At 43.2% G+C, this 23,536-nt stretch overlaps 1 protein-coding gene across 4 annotated transcripts in view; it reads right to left on the minus strand.

Annotated features, from left to right (window-relative positions):
• Positions 1-12,619: 12,619 nt before the first annotated feature.
• LOC127492064 (uncharacterized) overlaps positions 12,620-23,536 on the minus strand; it is a 47,121-nt gene continuing 36,204 nt past the window's right edge. For 2 of the 4 annotated variants that reach the window (XM_070049393.1, XM_070049395.1), the window contains 8 exons: positions 19,327-19,407; positions 17,268-17,342; positions 15,735-15,905; positions 15,526-15,588; positions 15,131-15,178; positions 14,016-14,051; positions 13,501-13,551; positions 12,620-12,889 (listed from right to left, as the gene is read on the minus strand). In XM_070049393.1, the coding sequence (XP_069905494.1) occupies positions 13,511-13,551; positions 14,016-14,051; positions 15,131-15,178; positions 15,526-15,588; positions 15,735-15,905; positions 17,268-17,342; positions 19,327-19,407 (515 nt within the window). In that variant the 3' untranslated portion in view covers positions 12,620-12,889; positions 13,501-13,510. The remainder of the gene's footprint in view (positions 12,890-13,500; positions 13,552-14,015; positions 14,052-15,130; positions 15,179-15,525; positions 15,589-15,734; positions 15,906-17,267; positions 17,343-19,326; positions 19,408-23,536) is intronic. The other 2 variants (XM_070049394.1, XM_070049396.1) reach the window with 2 other exon arrangements.

Below are 23,536 nucleotides of genomic sequence, written 5' to 3' on the forward strand. Positions count from 1 at the left end.
TTCCTCTATTTTTAGTTCCTTCAGTTGTGAAACTGTGTTGTTGCTTTGAGATCTTTCTTGCTTTTAATGTAAGCATTTATAACTAAAACTTTACCCCCAGCATGGCCCTCAACCATAATTAACATATATTGTGTGGTTTCTCTTTTTTTCTACGTCTTCCTAAGTATTTCTAATTTCTTTTCTGATTTCTTGTTTGCATCACTGGTTATTTCAAAGTGTTGCATAATGTCTTCATACTTGTGAATACAATGATTGCATTTCTCTAATGTGGTTGAAAAAGATTCAGTAGTTCCTCCATATCCACCAAGGATATTTTCCAAGACCAACATTAAATGCCTCATACTAAAGAGACTACCAAACCCGGCTTATACTATATTCTTCCCTACAGAGAGATAAGGACACATGCAAATTTAATTTATAAACAAGGAACAGGAACAAATTACATCATCCTCTAGAACTATGAGAAATAAATTTCTAAAAGTTATCAATCACCAAGAGAAACTTACAAGATTTTCCTGTAGAAGCCAGAGCCAACTAAAGCAAAGGTTTATTTACAACAGTCGAGGGTACAATGTATGTGAAAACACCCATCATATGCACAGCAATAATAATTCAACACAGGCAAATTTATAATTTATTCTATTATTCCTAAAGACTGGCTTTGGTGAATCATTCCCAAGACAGCATTCTCATGCTGACATAGCTGATCTGACAAGCTGCCACTCTGCACAGCATTGGAAATATTCAAAAGGAAGCAAAAAGGCCACCTGAGAGCTATGTGGCTGCCTGAACACATCACTGCCTCACGGACACCAATGACATCTTAATCTCCTTCCACATTTAGATGCCAGTGAGCTCACCTTGAACAAAGAAACTCACAAATTACCCAGTTTGAAAAACAGAGAAAATAGACTGGAAAAAAAATCTACCTATCCTCAGGGTTCTTGGCATCACAACAAAAAGCCTATAATTGGTGACATCTGAGTCGCAGAATGAGAGGAAATCAAGGCACAGTTGACAAAGAACTCATATATGAAGGGTAAAAGCTTCCCAAATTTGGCAAGAATCATAAACCTGCAGACTGCAAAAAGAATAAAATCCTGGCTGTCTTAGACAGTTGAGGCTGGTTGGCTTCTACACAGCAAAGACTGACTTCTCACATCTCTGTAGGCATCAAGTCTGTTACCAGGACAACAGCATGGTCAGGTTCCGATGGGGACACTCTTCTGGGTTACAGACAGACATCTTATTGAACACTCACCTGGTGTACAGCAGAGAGACGGAGATCTGATGTGTTCTCCTCTTTTTTTGGGTACTAATCCCAATGTGATATACCCACCAGCACGATGTATTCTAATTCACCTCCAAATACTATCACATTGTTGGTGGAGATTTCAACATATGAAGGGGAGGGTACAAAAATATTCAATCCAGAATACCAACCAAGACAAGTACAATGAAATTAGCACAAAAATACTTCATAGTCAAATACCAAGCAATAAAAAGAAAAAGAGGTGAGTGTTGTAGAGCCACATCTTAAGTCTCTGCTTGGGACACTTGCATCTCAAATCAGAGTGCTTGGGATTGAGTCCCAGATCCCTTGCTTCCAATCAAGCATTCCTGCTAATGCATCCTGGAAGGCGTTAGATGATGACCCAAGTACTTGGGTCCACGCCATCCACATGGGAGACCTGGATGGAGTTTCTGGCTGCTGACTGACCTAGCCAAGTTTTAGGTATTGTGGGCATTTGGGGAGTGAACCAGCAGATGGAAGATCTCTCTCACTTTTCACTCTCTCTCTCTCTCTCTCTCACCCATGCCTTTCAAATAAATAAATAAATGCTTTTTAAAATCAATAAATAAAAGGAAAAGGAAAGAAATCTTGAAAGTCACCTAGAGAAAGTTTATATACAAAGAGAAATAACACAAATTAAAACAGACACTATTCTGAGACTCACATGAAAGTAATAGGAAGGGATATCACATTTTTTAAATGTTAAAATAAAAGAACTCTCAATCCTGATTTCTGCATCTGATGAATTTATCTTTCAGAAATGAGATAGAAGGACTAAAGAAAATGAAGAGAACTGTCACAGCCACAAGAAATATTTTTTAAAATGAATGACAAACTTTTAAAAAAAGCATGAAACACCAAGTAAAAAGAAAGAAAAATGGAAAAGGAAATACATTGGTAAGTGTCATATGTCTTACTTTTCCTCTTGAGTTTCTAAGTACATTTGACAGTCAAAGTAAAAAATTACAGTACTAACTGCTACCATTCTAAATATGTGTCAACGAATACAGTCATTTCAGGTATCCGTGGAAAATTGGTTTCAGGATCGATCCGGGTGCCAAAATCTACAGTTCCTCAAGTCCCTTATCTTAAAAAGGTACTATTATCACATAATATATTCACATCCTCCTTTATACATTTAATCATCCCTAGATTGCCTCTAATACCTAATATAATGTAAATGTTACATAAATAGTTTATGTACTAAATTATTAAGAATGATGAGAAAGCAAGTCAGTACATGTTAGCACGAGAATTTTTTCTCAAGTATGTTTAATTCATGCTTGGTTGAATTCACCACATGGTAACCCGTGAATATGTAGGCTAAATGTATTTAAGTCAATTATCCCAAACAATAGTGGGCAAAGAGACATTCAGAGAAGTAAAGTTACTACACTGCACCCAGGGTACTAAAGTGCTGACCCTTAGTCTGTGATTAGTTATATTCATATATATGTAAAATGAAATCAACAGCACCCACTAAAATAGTTAATGCAAAGACACACTCTCAAAAATACCATAGAACAGCCAAAATAGAAATCTATGACAAATGTTCAACACCTAGGAAGTCAAGACACAAAAACAGAGTTTTAAAAAAAACATAAGCAGAAATCATAATGAAAATGACATGGTTAAGTCGCAACATATAAAAAATTACATAACATAAATGGCTTAAAGTAGACCAAATAATTAAAACTTGGGAAGATGCTACATTGCATAAAAAATTAAAGTATATTCCTTTATATAAACCTGCTCAAAATTTATAGTGGTATGTTCTCATACTTTATGTTAAATATTATTTAATTAATTTTATATATTAATTGATATACAATTGATGATAATGTACATTTGTACATATTTTTAAGATTTATTGACTTATTTTATTTGGAAGGAAGAATGACAGAGAGGCAGAGACAGAAAGAAAAATCTTCCATCTGTGGGTTCATTCCCCAAATGGCCACAACAGCCAGGCTAGTCCAGGCTAAAGCCAGAAGCCTGAAACCCCATCTAGGTCTGCATGGGGGTGGCAAGAGCCCAAGACCATGAACCTTTTTCTGTTGCTTTCCCAGGCATACCAGAGAGACTTGGATCAGAAGTGGAACATTCAGGATTCAAACCAGTGCACCAATATGGGATGCCAGAATTGTGAGTGGCAGCTTAACCCACTGAACCACAACTCCACCCCTCTACATATTTTAAATAACCAACATAAAGCTCTCAGCTCAGTCTTTTCCTGCATAGGTAAGCCTTCTCTGGTGGCTGCTATTGCAAGGACATTAATTGAGTGGGACTCTTCACCCTTCCCTTTCTTCTATATCAAGTTTTCACAGTGCTGTCTCAAGTGCTTCACTCCTCCTGATACCCACACTAATCCTAGGGGACCACACTCAAGCACGTGGCCTCAACTGCCACTTATACCAGAGCCAGGGATTTGCATGGCAGTGGTGCAACAACTTCCCTTGTTCTGTAACATCTCACTATTCTCAGGGTAGTTATTATTAATTAATCAGTTGTAATTTGAAATAAATAAACCTGCTATTTCCCTCAGCTGGGGCTGCATCCTAGGAATCATGGGTTTTTATCGCTATATGATCTTCTATGCTGTAGTGGTAACCTTGCTCTGAAGCACAAATGTTAGAAAGCGATAGGTAGCAGGATGATGGACACATGGAACCTTTTCTTCACTTTTTTAAAATATTTGGAGCAAATTTGGCCTTGCAGTGAACAAACCCACATCCCATACAAAAGTACCTAAGTTCAGTCCCCAGCTCTGCTACTGACTCCAGCTTCCTCCTAATGCAGACTCTCGGAGACAGCAGTGCACCACATGGGAGACCCAGAAAGTGCTCCTGGCTCCTGGCTTGGCCTAGCCCAGCCCTAGCTGTTGAGGAGTGAACTAGCAGAAGGAAGCTCACTCACTCTCTCTCTCTCTCTCTCTCTCCCCCTCTCTCGCTTTCTCTCTATCTATCTCTGACTCTGTTATTGCTGGGTTCTGTGAACAAGGTGTTAGCAGGGTGGATATTTGGCTTAGTGGTCAAATCCTTGTTTGAGAGGCCTGCGTCTTTAAAATAAATAAATAAATAAATAAATCTTTTTTAAAATTATGAAGTAAAAATAATAAAAAATAGAACCTCTCTCTCATTCTAACTCTCTGGCTCTCTCTCTTTTCAGTATGTGTGTCTTTATTTCTCTATTGTTCTTCTAAAAATCCAAACAAATAATTCTTTTTAAAAATTAGGTAATTTGTTTATTTTCATTTTATTTGAAAGACAGAGAGACAGACAGAGACCTCCCATCTGCTAGTTCATTCCCCAAATGTTCACAACAGCCAGGGTTGAGCCAGGCCAAAACCTGGAGCTTGGAATGCTATTCAGGTCTCTCACATGGGTGGCAGGGACACAAGTACTTGGGTCATCATCTGCTACCTCCCAGAATGTTCACTAACAGGAAGCTGGATCAGAATTAAAGGAGCTGGGATTTGAACCATGCACTCCGGATATGGGATGCAGGCCTCTCAAAAAAGGATTTGACCACTAAGCCAAATATCCACCCTGCTAACACCTTGTTCATAGAACCCAGCATAACTGACTGAGAGGTCTTCCCTCAAAGTTGTTTCACAACACTGTTTTCATTGTATCTGGTGAGTTCATAGCTGGCATTTACTCTTTCATTACATGCAAATCTCTTTCCCGAATTTCTGAAATTGGAGAAGGTTAAGGAAAGGTTGAGTGATATTGCAAAGAATCACTTGTTCTCTTCGAGTACCCACCAAGCTAAGGTCAAGGTTGTCTTCCACCAGAACTATTTTTTCCACAGGTGCCCACACAGTGTGAGCAGGTCTACCTGTCTCTCTGCTCTGTTGCTTCTCTCTGACTACCATCAGCTATTTAGAGGTCACTTCATCTCCAGTTTCCTTCCCAGATAGCATCAGAAAAACAAGCAACAATCATTGAAATAAAGCAGCAGAACTGTCAGGCCAATGACACTGCTTTCCACCTTTCATAAAAATATGCCGTCCAGAATTGTACTGTTCTCCACTTCTAAGTGAAAGAAGAGTGGCCAGCTTCAGAATGCATCCCAAACCATGCCACGGAAAACACCATCTCACTGGTCACCTTCTTTGTTTTGTTTAGTTTTTTTTATTTTATTTTATTTAAGAAACACAAACTTCATGCATTTCATATACACAAATTTAGGAACATACTTTTTTTTTTTTTTTTTTTTTTTTTTGACAGGCAGAGTGGACAGTGAGAGAGAGAGACAGAGAGAGAAAGGTCTTCCTTTTGCCGTTGGTTCACCCTCCAATGGCCGCCGCTGCAGCCGGCGCACCGCGCTGATCCGATGGCAGGAGCCAGGATCCAGGTGCTTTTCCTGGTCTCCCATGGGGTGCAGGGCCCAAGCACCTGGGCCATCCTCCACTGCACTCCCTGGCCATAGCAGAGAGCTGGCCTGGAAGAGGGGCAACCGGGACAGAATCCGGCGCCCCGACCGGGACTAGAACCCGGTGTGCCGGCGCCGCAAGGTGGAGGATTAGCCTATTGAGCCACGGCGCCGGCCAGGAACATACTTTTTCATCCCACCCTACCCTACTTCTCACCCATACTCCCACCCTACTTCCTCCTCCCTCTCCTATTCCCATTCTTATTTTTTTAATAAAGATCCATTTTCAGTTAACTTTATACTCATAAGATTAACCCTACACTAAGTAAACAGTTCAACAAATAGTATGAAGGAAGAAAAAAAAAAAAAAAACTGTTCCTTAACAGTCAAGACAGCCTGTTCACAATCATTGCATCTCAAAGTGTCAATTGCACTCGTATAGATTATCTTTTAGGTACTCTTTTAGTTACCACAGATCAGAGATAATATATGGTATTTATCTTTATGGGACCGGCTTATTTCAGTAAGCATAATGGTTTACAGTTGCATCCATTCTTATTTATCAGAATATATAATTATCTTTTCTTAAGCATATTATCTTTCCTTAAACATATTCTGTCTCCACACAATTCCCCATTTTCTGTTTCTTGGACTCTTATGGAGATTTTCATGAAATGTCTAGTGCTCCTTTGCTTTCAGTTCCTACTTCAAAGTTGGGCACTAAGATGATCAAAAAGCTGTATATGCATTGTAAGACTTTTGGAGAACCCTGTGCCTCTGGCCACTGCCGGCCTGGGGCTGTTTTGTTGAAGAGCTCCAGGTGTTGCTGGGCAGCAGCTCTGTTCTCAGAAGAACCTCCCACCGTGTGCCCTGCAAGCACAATCCTCATTGCTGGCATTTGGAGCTGGCTGGGCCAAGAGGTGGGACAGCTCTCCGTTCGCTTGCCAGGCTTTCACTTGACTTCAGTATAACATTTCCCTCTTGCTTTTGTCCGTGCCTGTTGCCCCCAATTTCAGAAGCTTTTTGTTTCAGTTTTCTAAATAAACCTCCTGTCTCCTGGTGGACTAAGTGAGGATGTGAACACAGTTCTTTACTGCCACTTGTCTCACCACCGCCAAACCCTGCCCCTCCAGCCTAATCCTCAGAGCTCCAGTTCTTGAGTCTTGCTGCTTTGAGACCCGTCTGCCTCCTTTTTTCTGGGTACCATTTTGCCCCCAACCACACTTCCACAGTATGTGGGTATTACTTTGTCCTGTCTGCAATGCCATTAACCATTCCTCTTTCCCATCTTCACATAGGGTGGCTTGTAATTACCCTTTAAGACTGAAGATATTTGCACTTTGGTTTCTTCTTGTTTTTGTTTGGGGCTGGTCTTAGAGAAGAAAGATTTTAAAAATGCCTTTACTACAAGAACTCTGTTAAGCTCAGGAATATTTTAGGAAAACTATTTGCCAACAAGCTAAAGAATGAAACAAGCCTGCTGAAAACTTACAAACCATGGCCTCTATCCCCATCATTACATGGAAGCGGCTTATACCAGACTATCAGTGACTTTCAGCTCGCAAAATTCCACGGAAATTTCTCAGTCTTCATCTTATCTTGCTTCTCAACAATGACAAACATTGTTTACAATCTGCCCTACTTAAAAAACATTCTTCCTTGGGTTGCATGATGCTATATATATGTACTTGTTTTACATGTACTACACTGTACTTATTTTATATATTAGAGCATCACAGGTACTCATTCTCTGGTGGCTTCACTCCTTACCTATTTAATTTGTCAAATATTTGCTGAGTGCCTTCTCCATGCTAGGAAATTTTCAAGGAGTTTAGAATGGATGATGAATACAAAATCACAGTCCCCACCATCCCTGAGCCAAAACCCTGTATGTCCTTGCAGATGCATCTGCTTCCACCTAGCGACAAAATCATGAAATGCATTGCTTGTCTTTTATCACCATATACTATCTTTATCTCCTTAGAGACCCATCCTTCCTTAATTATGATCTGTGTACCAAGGCACAAAGTTCTCTCTTGCCAAGACTACAAGTTCAAACCTTTATCTACTTGACATCTCCATCTCAGTATTTTAAAGGCACTACTCAATCGGAGGGAACTTTGAAAAGTTTATGCAGAATGCACATTATCTTACTATTCCATTTTTCTATTAACTTTTCGAAGTCCCCTGATATTTCCAAAACAAAACTGAATCTGGTACCATAATGCCAGTGACCACCCCTCAACCATTCATGTAACATAACACCTACAGCTTTGCCTGTCTTACGCAACATAAATTCTACCACCAATTTTGTCCCCATTTCTAGTTTTCTAAATATTTCTCCATCTTACCCACATGTCCCTGTCTCTACTGTCACTCTTACCTACTAACAGCAATATCCTCCTTGCAGGGTGGTCATGTAACTACCAGTCTAGATTTCCCTCCAAATTCTCCAAGCATTAGCCTGCTGTCAGAGTAATATTTCCATACCACACGTCATCCCATAAAAATCCTCTGCTCACTATGGTTTTAAAATTCCCTGTAACAAGGATCCTGTATGCTGAGAGTGGTCTTAAGACCAGCAGGACCTGACACTTTCACCCTCTCCAGGCACATCTCAGATCCTTCCCTTTCACTCACCATTGTAGACCAACCTTCTGACCTTCCTGCTCCCTCTACTCACCTCCAGTACTCTTGTCCCACACCCTAGAGTGCTCCGCTCCCACCCCACCTCCCCTTTGCCTATTGACTCCTAATCAAATTCCTCTGCTATAACCTTGCATGGAGTCAAGCTCATTTCTTTCTGAGTTCTCAACTTAATTTGTAATTATGTACCCATTAGTACACTTATTTGATGTATAGCCCTATTTTCTCTAGACCCAAACTGTCCAATATAGAAGCCACAAGCCACATGTGCCTGCTGAAATATAATTGGGTTAAAATTAAACAAAATGCAGAATTCAGTTTTTCATTCACACTGTTCACTTTTTAAGCACTTGATAGCCACATTTTTGGTGGCTACCATGTGGGATAGCAGATATCGAATATTTACATCATGAAAGGAAGTTCCATTAGAGTGCATTTCTTTACCCTTTAAACTAAAGTAATAGTTGTAAGTTATATAATTTATGTAAGTGGTAAGCTATATATATGTAATATAAAACCTACAGCATTCACTGAAAAAAATCTGCACAGAGATACACTCAAAACCACTGTAGTTAAGACCAAAAAAAATGTTTAAGAAACATACAGGAATGCAAAACCTAGAATATAGACAAGTAAATAGGCCTAGGAAATAGACAAGATAAGTAGAAAACATGAAGTAAAATAGCAGGGCTAAGCCCCAACATATCAAAAACATCATGAACTTTAAATTGTCTCAAGTAAAACAAATGCTTGAAAACTGCAGTTTCCAAGTAGACATAGATTAGCCAATTCCACTACCAAAATGGACTCAATATTTATATTGATATAGAAATTGTACAGATTTTATATTATTTAATTAATATTTTATACAATTGATTTGGCTACAAATTAATTTTATACAGTTAATTAAATTGTTTTTTAAATGTACATATTATAATAAACCCATGTAAATCTCTTGGCTCAGTCCTTTGCTGGCACAGTAAGCTTTCTCTGGTGGCTGCTAGTCTGAGGACGGTAATGGATGGGGCTCCTTGTCATTTGCTCCATGTGTAGATTCCCACAGGGTGTCTCAAGTACCTTAGTCTTCCTGATACCTACACTATTCCCAAGTGTCCTAACCTAAGCCCATGGCTTCACCTGCCACTTACCTCAATGCCAGGTACGTGAATGGTCCAGGGGCTACAATTCCCTCTTCCAAGCAACTTGAGTTTGGTGTCCTCCTCATGACTCTAGAGAGCCACTTTTTGTTTGTTTTTAATTTTATTTGTTATACAAGTTTCATGTATTTCTTATATACAGATTTAGGAACAAAGTGATACTTCCCACCCCACCCTCCCTCCAGCCCACCCTCCAACCCGTCTTCCTCCTCCCTCTCTCATTCCTTTTACAAAGATGTATTTTCAGTTTACTTAATGAATGTAAAGTTAGCCCTACATTAAGTAAAAGAGTTCAGCAAATAGTATGAAGAGAAAAAACTGTTCCTCAATGGAATAGACAGCAACTTTTAATTGATCCATTAGAACTTGAAGTAAAATCTGGAGGTTTCAAAAAGTCCATAGGGACTTTTTTTGACAGGCAGAGTGGACAGTGAGAGAGAGAGACAGAGAGAAAGGTCTTCCTTTGCCTTTGGTTCACCCTCCAATGGCCGCCACGGCCGGCGCGCTGCGGCCGGCGCACTGCACTGATCCGATGGCAGGAGCCAGGAGCCAGGTGCTTTTCCTGGTCTCCCATGGGGTGCAGGGCCCAAGCACTTGGGCCATCCTCCACTGCACTCCTGGGCCACAGCAGAGAGCTGGCCTGGAAGAGGGGCAACCGGGACAGAATCCGGCGCCCCGACCGGGACTAGAACCCGGTGTGCCAACGCCGCTAGGCGGAGGATTAGCCTAGTGAGCTGCGGCGCCGGCCAGTCCATAGGGACTTTTAAGTTTAAGCCATCACCTGCAATGTTGGCATCCATATGAGCACCAGTTCAAGTCCCAGCTGCTCCACTTCCTTCTTTTAAAAAAAAATTATTTATTTATTTATTTGAAAGTCAGAGTTACAGAGAGAGGGAGAGAGAGAGAATTTCCATCTACTGGTTCACTCCTCAGATGGCTGCAATGGCAGGGGCCGGGCCAGGAGCCAGGAGCTTCGTCTGGGTCTCCCAGCTGGGTTGCAGGGGCCCAAGCACTTGGACTATCTTCTGTTGCATTTCCCAGGCCATTAGCAGGGAGCTGGATGGGAAGTGGAACAGCCGGGATTTGAACCTGTGCTGGGGTCACAGGCGGTTGCTTTACCTGCATGCCACAACACTGGCCACTTTGTTCTGCTTCTGATCCAGCTCCTTGCTAATGCAGGGAAAGCAGTGATAGATGCTCCCAAGTGCTTGGTCCCCTGCCACCCACATGTGAGACCCAGATGGAGTTTCAGCCTCGTGAGTTCAGCTTGTCCCCATTCCAGGCCATTGGGACGATTCAGGGAACAATCCAGTGAATGGAAGATTTCTTTCTCTCTGTGTGTCTCCCTTTCTGTCTGTCGTTTCGCCTCTTTTTTTGAAATGCACATTTTCCTGAACATTTAGGACTTCTCTGCTAATGAGTGCATCTTGTGTGCCCTACTATTTTGTCTTGTCTCAATTTCATAAATCATTGTAACAGCCCAACATAAAATTCCATGTTGAAATCAACTTGCTATTGGGCCGGCGCCATGGCTCAATAGGCTAATCCTCCGCCTTGCGGCGCCGGCACACTGGGTTCCAGTCCCGGTCGGGGCGCCGGATTCTGTCCCGGTTGCCCCTCTTCCAGGCCAGCTCTCTGCTGTGGCCCAGGAGTGCAGTGGAGGATGGCCCAAGTGCTTGGGCCCTGCACCCCATGGGAGACCAGGATAAGTACCTGGCTCCTGCCATCGGATCAGCACGGTGCGCCGGCCACAGCGCACTGGCCGTGGCGGCCATTGGAGGGTGAACCAACGGCAAAGGAAGACCTTTCTCTCTGTCTCTCTCTCTCTCTCACTGTCTACTCTGCCTGTCAAAAAAATAAAATAAAAGAAATCAACTTGCTATTGGAAAGAAAATAGTAAAGGAAAAGAGTTAATACTAGCTGGCAGATTAGAAATGATTTTGGTCTTTTTAAAAAAGACTACTTTCTGTTTAGAAGAAAGCACTGAGTCAAGGCCTGATGGAGCCAATATAAAATCTGATGTTATCTCACACAAGTTCATTATAAGGGGAATAAGTACAAGGGACTTGTTACATATTGCATGAAATCCACTAGTGAATTAGAATATTTCTCTGAGAGGCAAGCTAATGAGTCAGTAATTCTGTAAGTTAATGACTCCAAAGACTGATGCATTATTTGTGACATATACTAAAGAACAGAAATGGACTTTCAAATTGTCTTGGTAAAACTGATTCATTTTATAAAAGGAAGTAGAGTTTCTTAAAAGACCGACCAAAGTCAGTGAGAGTTACTATGAGAATCCACCCCAAGTTTGAACACCCCTCAGAAGGGTCTACCACCCTCAACTTACAAAGCAGAAAAAGTCAAAATAAATTTCTGCCAAAAGTAGTTTGTCATTCACACTATTGCATATAAATCCTGCAAAGTACAGATGTCTAATACCAACTAATTTTACATAAACTCATATATATCCTTTTACAAAAATCTAGTGTAAATCTATGAAAAAGGCTGTTTCCACTCACCCTGAACCAACCCATATGCAGAAGTAAGACATCCATCCTATGATATGAGAATAACAGCCTCCCAAAGACACACACCTGCTAATTGCCAGAAGCAACAAGGATGTAAATTTGCATGATAAAGGGGAATTAAGATTGGTAAACAATTCACCTAAAATAGAAAGATGTTGTTGTATTATAGAAACAAGCCCAATGATGCCATTGCAAAGTTGTTAAATGTAAATGGAGGCAGAAGTCCGTTGAAGGGGATGTGACTTCTCCACTGGTCACTGTTGGCTTTGAAGATGGGCAAGGGCCAAGGGATGTGGGAAAGAAAACAGGGTTCTTCCCCAGAACCTCCTGAACTTGGCCAACACATAGATCTAACCCAGTGAGCCCCATGTCAGACTTCTGGGCCGCCGAACTATAAGATAATAAATTTGTGTTGTTTTAAGCCATTATTTGGGGTAATTTTTCACAGCAACAGCAGGGATACCAATACACTCCCACATGTTCATTTCATATTGTCCTGTAACCCCAGATAAGTGCTGGAGTGTGTTTATAAAGCATCAGAGGAAAACCATGATTATGGGTATTATCACAAAGCAATCTCTTCCCTCACAAAATAAACACCACTCTGAAAATTAAATTCAGATTAACATTTATTGAGCCCATATTAAAAGGCACACAACTACAAAGTGCTCCTCCCCCGGTTGTGTAGAATTCACCACACCCACCCAGGAGCAGTGCTTTGCTGCTTCTCCTCAGCTGGGCATACTTGGGTTCACCAGCGTTCTACATTTGTGCCATCTCCTATCTGCTGACACTAGGCTTGTTCTACAGCTCAGAATCTTCTTAGAAAGTGCTAGACAGAAGAGTGAGCTTCAGATCTCATGAAGAATATACTTCGTTTTCTAAACAAACAAACAAAAATAAGCATTAGCAAGAGTAATTACCAGTGCTCAAAAGATCAGCCTCATCTTTTCTGATTTGCCACTGGGCCCCTGGACATGGCTATAAATGTCTTTAAGTGTAATTCCTCAGCCTCCTTCCCTCCACTCGAGTCTCTGGTGAGATAGTCACATACTTCAGGCTCTTCCAAAGAAGCCGAGAGTGAAGTATTAAACTCACCCTCCTGATTCAGAGCCCCAAGCTTTGGAGTTTTTAAGTGGATTGTGTGTCCTATGCATCAGAAATCCGCAGGCTTCTCTTCAGACTCTTGGTTAAGATTCCTTTGACTAAATTGGAGTTCATATCCAAAACAGAAAGAAAGGAATCTTAAAGAACTCTGCGGGGAGTCTTCGTTCACCCCATGCCTCTTTGGTTACAGAAAACCCAGTCAACTGAGCTGGGAAGATAAACCCCAAGAAGGATTTCATAGCTAGATTTCATCGCTAGATTTCATAGCTAATAGCAGCACCTGGAAAGTGTTAAATTTGGAATCTTTTTCCAGTAAGTTTAAACCAGCATCAGAAATAGTATCAAATCGCTAGAAAGACACCAGGGACAAACAGAAGAAACTTACAAATATCCATTTAGAAGGATTCATCGCTTTCTTCAGAGCTGTTGTTCTGATCTGCAAATAAGAAATGGTTTTATTCATCTGCAAATAAATAACACTCACAACACGTCTAGCATTCTGTTAAACAGCTTCAAAGCGTTCATTAAAGTGAACTCAACGAAGTCAATGGCACCAAAACACTTCTTGTCCCAATCGCCAAGGCACTCTTCCAGGGCTGACATGTAGCCAGTGGACATGGAATGAAATGCACCCCATGAAAAATATTTGGTTGAAGGTTTTGTCTCCACTTCCACTCAGAAGTTCCCAGGAGCAGCACTCAAACCAGATAGGCCTGCCTGTGCTGGCACCACTTATCTCTCCCTCCCAAGAGAGGACTCAACTGAGCAAGCATGGTACCTACATAAGAAAGGCAGAAAATGGGGCAGCGAGCCATTGTGTCTGTCCAGGAATGACTTACGAGAATAGACACCCCTCAAAGGCCAAGAATAGAGAATTAAAGCAAAGATCTTTGTCCTTACCAGTTGCTTCACCCTGCTCATCAGAATAATTAAAACCTACAAGAAATAAGGGAGTAAATTTCTGAATTTAAAAAGTTAAAACTCTCTGAATTTTTCTCTTCCTACTTATAACAGAAGTTTCTGATTGTATTGGTAATTGCCATAGCTAGAAATCTCTTAGCAGATAGGTATAGAAACAGGGAGGTGCAGGACAGCCGTGTTGCTGCTTCTCGCTTTTCAATCATGAGAATTTTCTTGGTATTCAGTGGGTTGCAGAACAGGGAACACTGATAATTCACTAATCAATTACTACAGGTAAGATAGACTACAATACTGAGGCAGAGCTCCATTACACAGATGAGATGTTCTGTAAAGATGGTCTCAAAATGTAAGGTCACATGACCCACCCCATTTTAATAGATCATTCCAGCTCCACAAAAATAGTTTCTAGGTTCTTCAAACTGCCAATTGCAGTCCTCTCACAGTCTTAGAGCAGTGCTAGATTTCAGCCAGCTATTATTTGTAGACATAATGAGAATACTTAAAATGTAGCTTTCAGGTAAGGCTCTAAGCTCAACTGCACTGAAACCTTCAAAGCATCTCTCCGACTACTGGCATCTGCGTGGGGAGACAGAAGGCTTTGAAATCCCTTGATCCCTTCTTTAAGTGGCAGACAGAAAAGTGAAAAACACATAGAGGGGGCTGGCGCTGTGGTGCAGTAGGTTAATCCACCGCCTGCAGTGCCAGCATCCCCTATGGGCGCCGGTTCTAGTCCCCGCTGCTCCTCTTCCTATCCAGCTCTCTGCTATGACCTGGAAAAGCAGTAGAAGATGGCACAAGTGCTTGGGTCTCTGCACCCACATGGGATACCTGGAAGAAGCTCCTGGATTCAGATCAGCTCAGCTCCAGCCATTGAAGCCATTTGGGGAGTGAACCAGTGGATAGAAGACCTTTCTCTCTATCTCTCCCTCTCATTGTCTGTAACTCTACCTATCAAATAAATAAAATCTTAAAAAAAAAAAAATGGAGGGCTTGTCAGAGGGAGTCAGTAGAGATAGGACCCTTATTTGATTCCTGAAGCTCTTAAAATCCTTTTTCTTCTGTTCAGTCTAAATCCAAACAACATTTACACTTACCATGGTCATCAGTCACAAAGCTCTCTGTCTGAAAAGTGTCGTAGTAAACTGGAAAAGAAAAGGAAGTTGTTCACCACATTCTCCCCACCACGCCCATCAGCCCATGGAGACACCGGGAGCTCGTCCTTTTTACAGAAGCCCAGAGGCTGCTCCCAGGGATCAGTCGAGGTGGACCCCAGGGCTGGGCCATGTCAGCTTCCAGCAGATTCCTTCTCATGACAACACTCTGGGAAAGTGCTTAAATTCCCCCCAAATTTCAAAGAACCTTTGGCCAAAGTCTACTCTGCCTGAGAGAACAAAGCAACAAAACTATCCCCAAACCACAGAGCATCCTGAGCTGTGAGACATAGCAAGGAGGAGGAGAACACGCTGCTGTCTGAAGACAGAACTTCTACCTGTGGTCTCAGTAGCTTCTCCCACAAGGCTGGAGGTGGCTGACTCCTCGAAAGTAGCAGATTCTGGAATGCAACACAGAAGATGGGTGTGGTCACAGCCAATGGTGGGATTCCAGTACAACAGGGGCTGGGGGGAGCGAAGCGGGAATGCAAGAGATGGGGCCCAGCAATGCATGACTCGCCACCCGTGAGGCCACACCCCTACTCACCGACAGTCTGTGTGCTCTCCCGATACTCAGCTGTGGTGGACTCTGTGTCCCCAGTCGGGTCCAGCTCCGTGGTGGAGACTCCATCTGTGACTGCCGCTAGGTCTGTGGTTAAGTCTGCGCCAGTGGTCAGCTCTAGATCAGAGATCCATTCTGGTATGTCAGCAGTTAATTCTAGAGCAGCCAAAAAGGAAAGAACAGCTCATGGACTTTCCAGTGGGACTGTGTCTTCCATTTCCACACCCTTCCATTCCCAGCTGCATCTCTCTCTGGGGAGAGCACGGAACATAAAGTGGGAGACTGAGTCCAGCGTGGTCTCCCCACAGGCTGTCCTCTGCCACTGCTAGAAAGCCAAGGGACCGAGGCTGCCCAGGGCTGTGCACAGGGCCCCTCCATCCCCTCTCCGGCGAGGGTCAGCTCAGGGTGGGGCTGGAGACACTGTGCCTCCACACAGTGTTGATCAGACTGGAGCAGGAGAAGAATTCCCAGACGCCCTTTGTAATCCTTCCAGTTCCTGGAAGCTGACAACAGAACCCGGGAGGAGTCAAGGAGCAGGGAGACAGCCATTTCTAAGAAGTGGGAGCCAGGATGGGGGCAGCTGTCACTCGGGCTACTCCTACCACTATCTCATTTCACGGCTGCTGTGTAGGACAGCAGTTTTCAGCGTGCCCGCAGAACACACCACCCAGGCCTGCTGGGGCTTGCTGAGCCCGAGGCACCCTGTCTGTTAGGTCTGCGGAGCGGGCAGGGCCTCCTCAGGCCACAGTGAACACGCATCTGCAGCCACTGTTTCCGCCCCGGGGAACCCGCCCACAACAGCAGAGTCCTTAGCTCTCTGGCATAGTCATTGCACTTATCAGAAAGAAGCCCAAAGCTGGCAGAGCAGACATTGAGAGCTGCCAGGGCAAGAGCTGGGAGGAACTGGGCAGGGAAAGCAGCCATTTTTATGCAAGCTAGCAAGCTGCCATCCCACTGAGGGTCAGGCCTGATTGCAGGAAGAACTGGCAAAGAAAGCTGGGGGAAGGGCTCCTTCCCCTCTGGCTCAGGGGACCCCGACTTCCTTCCTTCCTCAACGTGACTCGAAATTTCCTTTCCAGACCCTCTGATTCCACAACCTGAAATCTACTAAAATCCACTGTAAGCAGAAGTGCCTAGGAGGACTTTCTCGCCTGAATGAAATAGAATGACGCCTCTGAAGCAGCCAGTAGTGAATGGGACCCGCAGGAAAGCCTTAGTTCTTTCCCTACCTTTCATAAGGCCCAGCCTAGAGACCAATTGAAACCCCATCATCCAAATCTCAGCTTAGCCACTTAACTACCCAAGGCCCCAGAGCTCGCCTGGCCATACCCACCTTAAGACCAAGTCAATATAAATTTTGCTCAGACTGATTTTATGAACTTCATAGCAGATGTCTCTTTGTCTCTCTCAGTCTCTGTTTCTCTCTGCCACCCCCTACCCCATCTCCTTCCACACACACTCAAACACACAAGCACATCCCAAAAGAAGTTTAGCTCCATTTGCCAGCAGTCCTCTTACCGGAGGGCAGAGCCGGGAAAGCCACGGCCAGGCCACACAGGGCAGAGAGGATCAGGGCCGTCCTGAGCATGATCCCTGTGGCAGGGAGGGCAGGAGACCGGTGAGGGCAGGTAGACAAGTACCACGGCTACAGCTCCACTGCACTTTTATAGAGCCCTCAGCCCCCAGTTCCTTCATTCCTGGGTGGCTGGGGAAAAAAAAAAAAAAAGAAAGAAAGAAAAAGGAAGAAGCCTCGCCCACACAGGAGAATGCCCCTGGAGGGAAGGTAGGAAAAGAGAACTGGGGGTTGGGAGCAGCCAGGATGATGCTTGCAGGAAACTCTGATAAGGTCCTTGGAGAAATGAGGTTGCATTGCCCCACTGCAGTTACGCGGGTTACCTGCTTCACCGGGGTCAGGGGAGAAATTCCTGTCCTGCCAGATCAGGCAGGCAACTCCCCTCCAGGCCTGACTGGAGCCAGAGACAGCTCTACAGAACCTCCTAGATGTTGCTTCCATCAGAGGTCAGGACCCCGCATCCCACATCAGAGCCTGTGGGCTCCTTGGACTCCCAGGGAACCCCCCAACCCCAACCTGCATTGCCAACTGTGACCTCCTATTGTCAACCCTGGCAAATCCCTGAAAGAGAACTGGATGTTGACAGTAACTATTACTACATTATGTAAGCACAAAAGTGTGAAGAACCTTGTGATTCTACTTGGGCTATTATCTCATTTCTTTCTTTCTTTTTTTAAAGATTTATTTATTTACTTGAAAGTCAGAGTTACACAGAGAGAGAAGGAGAGGCAGAGAGAGAGAGAGAGAAAGGTCTTCCATCTGCTGGTTCATTCCCCAGATGGCTGCAATGGCCAGAGCTGTGCCAGCCCGAAGCCAGGAGCCAGGAGCTTCTTCCAGGTCTCCCACATGGCTGCAGGGGCCCAAGGACTTGGGCCATCTTCTACTGCTTTCCCAGGCCATAGCAGAGAGCTGGATTGGAAGTGAAGCAGCTGGGACTTAAACCGGCGCCCACATGGGATGCTGGCATTGCAGGCGTTGGCTTTACTGGCTACGCCACAGCACCAGCCCCTATCTCATATATTTCTTACCATAATCCTATATGAGAGGTATTATCATCCCCATTGTTCTGTAGGAACCTTGAGGCTGAGAGATTGAATTATTCCATATTCACCCTGCAGCAGTGACATTGAGTACTCTGGCTCTGTGGACCTCACTCCTGCTAGTGACTTTCCCTGTCTTCTGGGAGTAAGCTGCCCTGCGTCCCCTGCTGTAGTACCTTCTCATTAATCCACAGAGAGATGAAAAAGGACTTAAGAAAATGCAAGGGTAAGGGACCAACTCATAGGCACCCTCATCACCACTCCTCCCTGAAAAGTAGGACTTTAACAGATAGGCAGGACTCCCATCCCTTCAGTCAAACTGCCATAAGTTTTCTCTACATTTCAGTTTTCTTTACCTAGAGGATGACACTATATAACCATTCCCCAGAAACCAAGGGATGGATGATATCATTGAAAAAATAATAATTCACTATTGCTGAGTGTCTGACTATGCACCATAGACTTAGTTGATCCTAACACTGTGGTAATCTTATCATTCCCCTTCACTAGACAAGGAAGCCATGGCACAGAAAGCTTCGTAAGCTTAAGAAAAGTCATCCAATAAATGTTATACAGCCAGGAGACAAACGCATTGGCAATCTGAAACTACAGCCTGTTTTCTTAGCCACTTTCCTGTGGGGGTACTTCATGAAGGAAAAAAAAATATGCAATTTAAAAATAAGTTTATTTCCATCCCCCAAAATTTTGAAATCCCTGCATGTAAGAGGGCTTCAAAAAGTTCACAGAAAACGCATGTGATGAAAAAAGTTATACATGAAATTAAAAAATTTTTGCAACAAAATAAACCTGTCTTTGAATTTTATTCCCCATGAACTTCTCAAGGTACCCTCTTTTTTGTTCCCCCAGCCCAGTTATCCCTCAGACCTTCTCATTGCTGGCTTTGTCCCATAAAGTGTGGCACTCACTGTACAAGGCTTCACGCTAATGAAGGGTACGTACACACCTGGACGGCATTGTTTTGTTTCCTTGGCAAGCCCAGTCCAATGAAGTGTAGCCCAAACACAATGGTCAGGAGCTTGGGGATCTAGAAATGCAGAAAAACTCGCTGGCAAATAAGGCAAATAACACTGGCAAACAATGGGACTCACACACAATAACCCAATAAGTCATGGGCCAGTGGAAGAAGAGGACGTGTTACTGTGTTACTTACATTGGGTCTGATAGGAGACTATTTCCTGCCACCGGAAAATAGAACATGAACTTCAAGTTTGCTAAGGAATGAAAAAATTATGGAAGGGGTCAGGAGCAAGTTACTTGCTTTGGAAGTTTTAAGGTTTATTTACTAATTTATTTAAAAATGGAGTAGCACACAGAGAGAAAAATAAAGATCATCCATCCTCAGGTTCACTTCCTAAATGGCCACAACAGCTAGAGCTGGAGCAGGTCAAAGCCAGGAGCCAGGAACTCCATCTAGGTCTCCTCCATGGGTGGCAGGTACTCAAGTACTCAAGCTGCCTTCTGCTGCTTCCCAGGCACATTTGTGGAGAGCTGCATCAGAAGCAAAGCATCCAGGACTTCAACCAGAATTTCCATAAGGGATATGGATCACAAGAGGCAGCTTAACCTGCTGTGCCACAGCACCCACCCAGCTCTAGGAACTTTGACTTGCTCCCAGCCATCTAAAAGTAGGGACGCATTTTAGACATCCTTGCAAAGGTCATGTTTCCATATTTATGTATCTCAGCTCCCACCAGATTCGGGGAAAGAGGCCACCTGCTGACCCTTCATGGAAACTTGAAGATCATTGCTGTCCATCCTGGAGATGGAGTCACTCTTTGTCACCCCAGGAATGTTGTCAGGTCACAGACACAGTGAGTCCACAGTGGACGACAGGCCTCACGCTGAAGAGCGATCTAATGAAATTGTAGGGCTATCATTACAAACTTCTTATTTAAAGGGACTGTAGTTTTGTTTTTATATTAAAGACAAAAGGGTTTTTTTTAGATTGAGACATAAGAATTGTGCAGATTTATGGGACACCATGTGATATTTCAATATGTGGCTACATCATATAATATTCAAATCAGGGTGAGTTTATCTCTCCTCCCAAACATTTAGTATGTCTTTGTGATGAAAACATTCAATACCCCTTCTTCCGACTGTTTTGAAATGCACGGTACCTCATCACTATAAATTGTCACCCAACAGGGTGGCAGAGCACCAGAACTTACTTCTGCTAAATATTCCTGCTGACGGACCTTTCCTGACTTTCCTCCCAGTTGTGCTCGCCAGCGTCTGGTTAAACGCTACTCTACTATTGTCTGTGAAATCAATATTTTTAGATCCCACACATGTATGCAGTATTTGTCTTTTTGTACCTGACGCTACTGCACTTAAGATAATGTCTTACAGTTCAATATATGCTGCTGCAAATGACAGAATTTCACCTTTTGCACGGCTGGATATTATTCCATTGTGCTTATATACAACTCTTTTTATAGCCATTCATCAGATGATGGTCACCAGTTAGTTTGGTTCTATTTCTCAGCTCTGCCTCTATTGGCTTTTTACATTTGCTACCAAATGTTATAGAATTACTTAATCTCCCTGTTTGAAGGTATCTTAAATTGTGTCCAGCTCAATCAAATATCCAAGGTTTCTTTGTTAAACAAAAGGCATCTTGGAGCCAGTGCTGTGGTATAGTAGGTTAAGCTTCCGCCTGAGACTCCAGCATTCCATATTGGCACTGGTTCATGTCCTGGCTACTCCACTTTATATCCAGCTCCCTGTTAATGCCCCCTGGGAAAGCAGCGGAGGATGGCCGAAGTGCTTGGGACCCTGCACCCACCTGGGAGCCCTAGAAGAAGCTCCTGGTCCTGACTTCAGATTGGTCCAGCTCCAGCCATTGAGGCCGTTTGGGAAATGAACCAGTGAATGAAAGACTTTCTCCCTCTCTCTCTCTCTCCCTCTCAAATAAATAAATAAATCTTTAAAATAAGTAAATAGAGGGCATCTTTCCCTCAGGTAACATACCTATCAAGCCCCTATCATCCCTGGTGATGGGAAACTCACTACCTTGAGATGAATAGTCCCTTTCAGGACAAGTATTTCTTCCAGTTGATGAAATATGCTTTTTGCTAATTTTGGCTTATTTGCCCAGTTCTATTCTTGGAGGCTATATATATCAAATTAGGTCTTTCTTCCCTCTTCAGATGTCAAAGGCAGCTTTCACTTTATTTTTTAATTTCTTCCCCATCCTAAAAGGAGTTAAGGATAAGTTCGCTCCTATCTTTTCCCCTGATATTTCTCCAGTACGTAACACAGTGGCCAGCACATAAGAAATAATGTTTAAAAAGTTATTACTAAATTAAGGACCATATGTTTCCTGGCCACTAGTCTGTGATCTCATTTGTCTACTGTCTTCACAAAAGAAGCATCACAGGGGCTGGCACTGCAGTGCTGTGGCATCCCATATCAGAGTGACGGTTCAAGTCCCAGCTGCTGCACTTCTGATCCAGCTCCCTGATAATGTCCTGGAAAAGCAGCAGAGGATGACTCAAGTGCTTGGGCCCTGCCACACATGTGGGAGATCTGCATGGAGTTCCAGGCTCCTGGCTTCAGTTTGACTCAGCCATGGTCATTGCAGTCATTTTGGGAGTGAACCAGCAGATGGAAGATCTCTCTCTCTCTCTCTCTCTCTCTCTCACTGCTTTTCAAATAAATAAAATAAATCTTAAAAAATAAATAAATAGGAGCCGGCGCTGTGGCACAGCGGATTAATGCCCTGGCCTGAAGCTCCGGCATCCCATATGGGCACTCATTCGAGACCCAGCTGCTCCACTTCCAATCCAGCTCTCTGCTATGGCCTGGGAAAGCAGTAGAGGATGGCCCAAGTCCTTGGGCCTCTACACCCACGTGGGAGACCTGAAAGATGCTCCTGGCTCCTGGCTTCGGATCGGTGCAGCTCCAGCCGTTGCAGCCAATTGGGGGTCGAACCATTGGATGGAAGACTTTCTCTCTCTCTCTCTCTCTCTCTCTCTCTCTCTGTAACTCTGACTTTCAAATAAATAAATAAGTCTTAAAAAATTAAATAAATAAATAAAAGGAAGCACTAGAGTTAAAACAAAATATCACAGGGCAGTAAAACAAAAAAAGTCCCACTATCCTTCTTTCTGAGCAATATGTGCTATTAATTATATTATATTATATTATATTACTTTCTACATTAACACAGGGTAGACCTGGCAGAGAGTAGGGAAGTTTTCCTGACAGCACCAAAGGGGCTCAAACTTCCGCACCTGCCTCCTCCAGAGTGAGAGCAGTTTGGGGAAGAGAGTTGAGCCCTCAGTTTTGTCCCTGTCTCTCCCAACTCCCACCCCCAGCAGATCCAGGCTCTGAAGCAGCTGGGAGCAGCCAGGCAGGCATCTGACCTAGGGCAAGGTGCCTCCTTCATCCCCCAAAAAGCCCAACCATCAGCCTCCCACCACCACTGCTGAGGGAGCAGTTTCCACAGACCAAGACCCACATTGCCCCTGGGTAGAGGGAGCCCAGAGTGAGAGAAAGATATTATGACAGGAGCCATCTGTCCTTGCAGACTGGATAGAGATAAGGACTGACTCAGCCTTCTATGGTCATATCAAGCATTTTGCAAGTGGCTGACTCAACTCTTATACAAAGCACAACCTTGAGCAATTTCAAAAAAGCCCCCATATTGATTCCTTTTTTAAAATTATAACCACAGAGTAAGAATATTTATAATACAAAGCCAGTTCATAGCAAGATGCTAAAATATCACATCAGGTGCCAGTAGTACAAAAAAACCTATTTACGCAACAAATGTTTACAGACTGACTGTACAGTACAATGGCTAAAGTGGAAAAGGCACAAAGCCAGGAAGTTAAATTTGCAGGCTCTGAGGTTAACAGTCTGACTACAAATCCTGGTTCTGCAGAAATAGTTAGGTGACCATGTACAAGTTACTTAACTCAAGAAACTTCAATTTTCTCTTCTAGGTTGTACAGATTAAAATAGATTTTACTTTAATGTGCTGTACACTGAGGCTTAATGCTATAACGAGTACTCAAACAGTATATTTCACTTTGTGTTTCTATGGGGGTGCAAACGACTGAAATCTTTACTTAATGTACACTAAACTGATCTTCTGTAAAAAAAAAAAAAAAAAGAAAGAAAGAAAGAAAGAAATTATCAATTCC

Source organism: Oryctolagus cuniculus, chromosome 9 (assembly GCF_964237555.1).
Source record: "Oryctolagus cuniculus chromosome 9, mOryCun1.1, whole genome shotgun sequence".
Classification (NCBI taxonomy): domain Eukaryota; kingdom Metazoa; phylum Chordata; class Mammalia; order Lagomorpha; family Leporidae; genus Oryctolagus; species Oryctolagus cuniculus.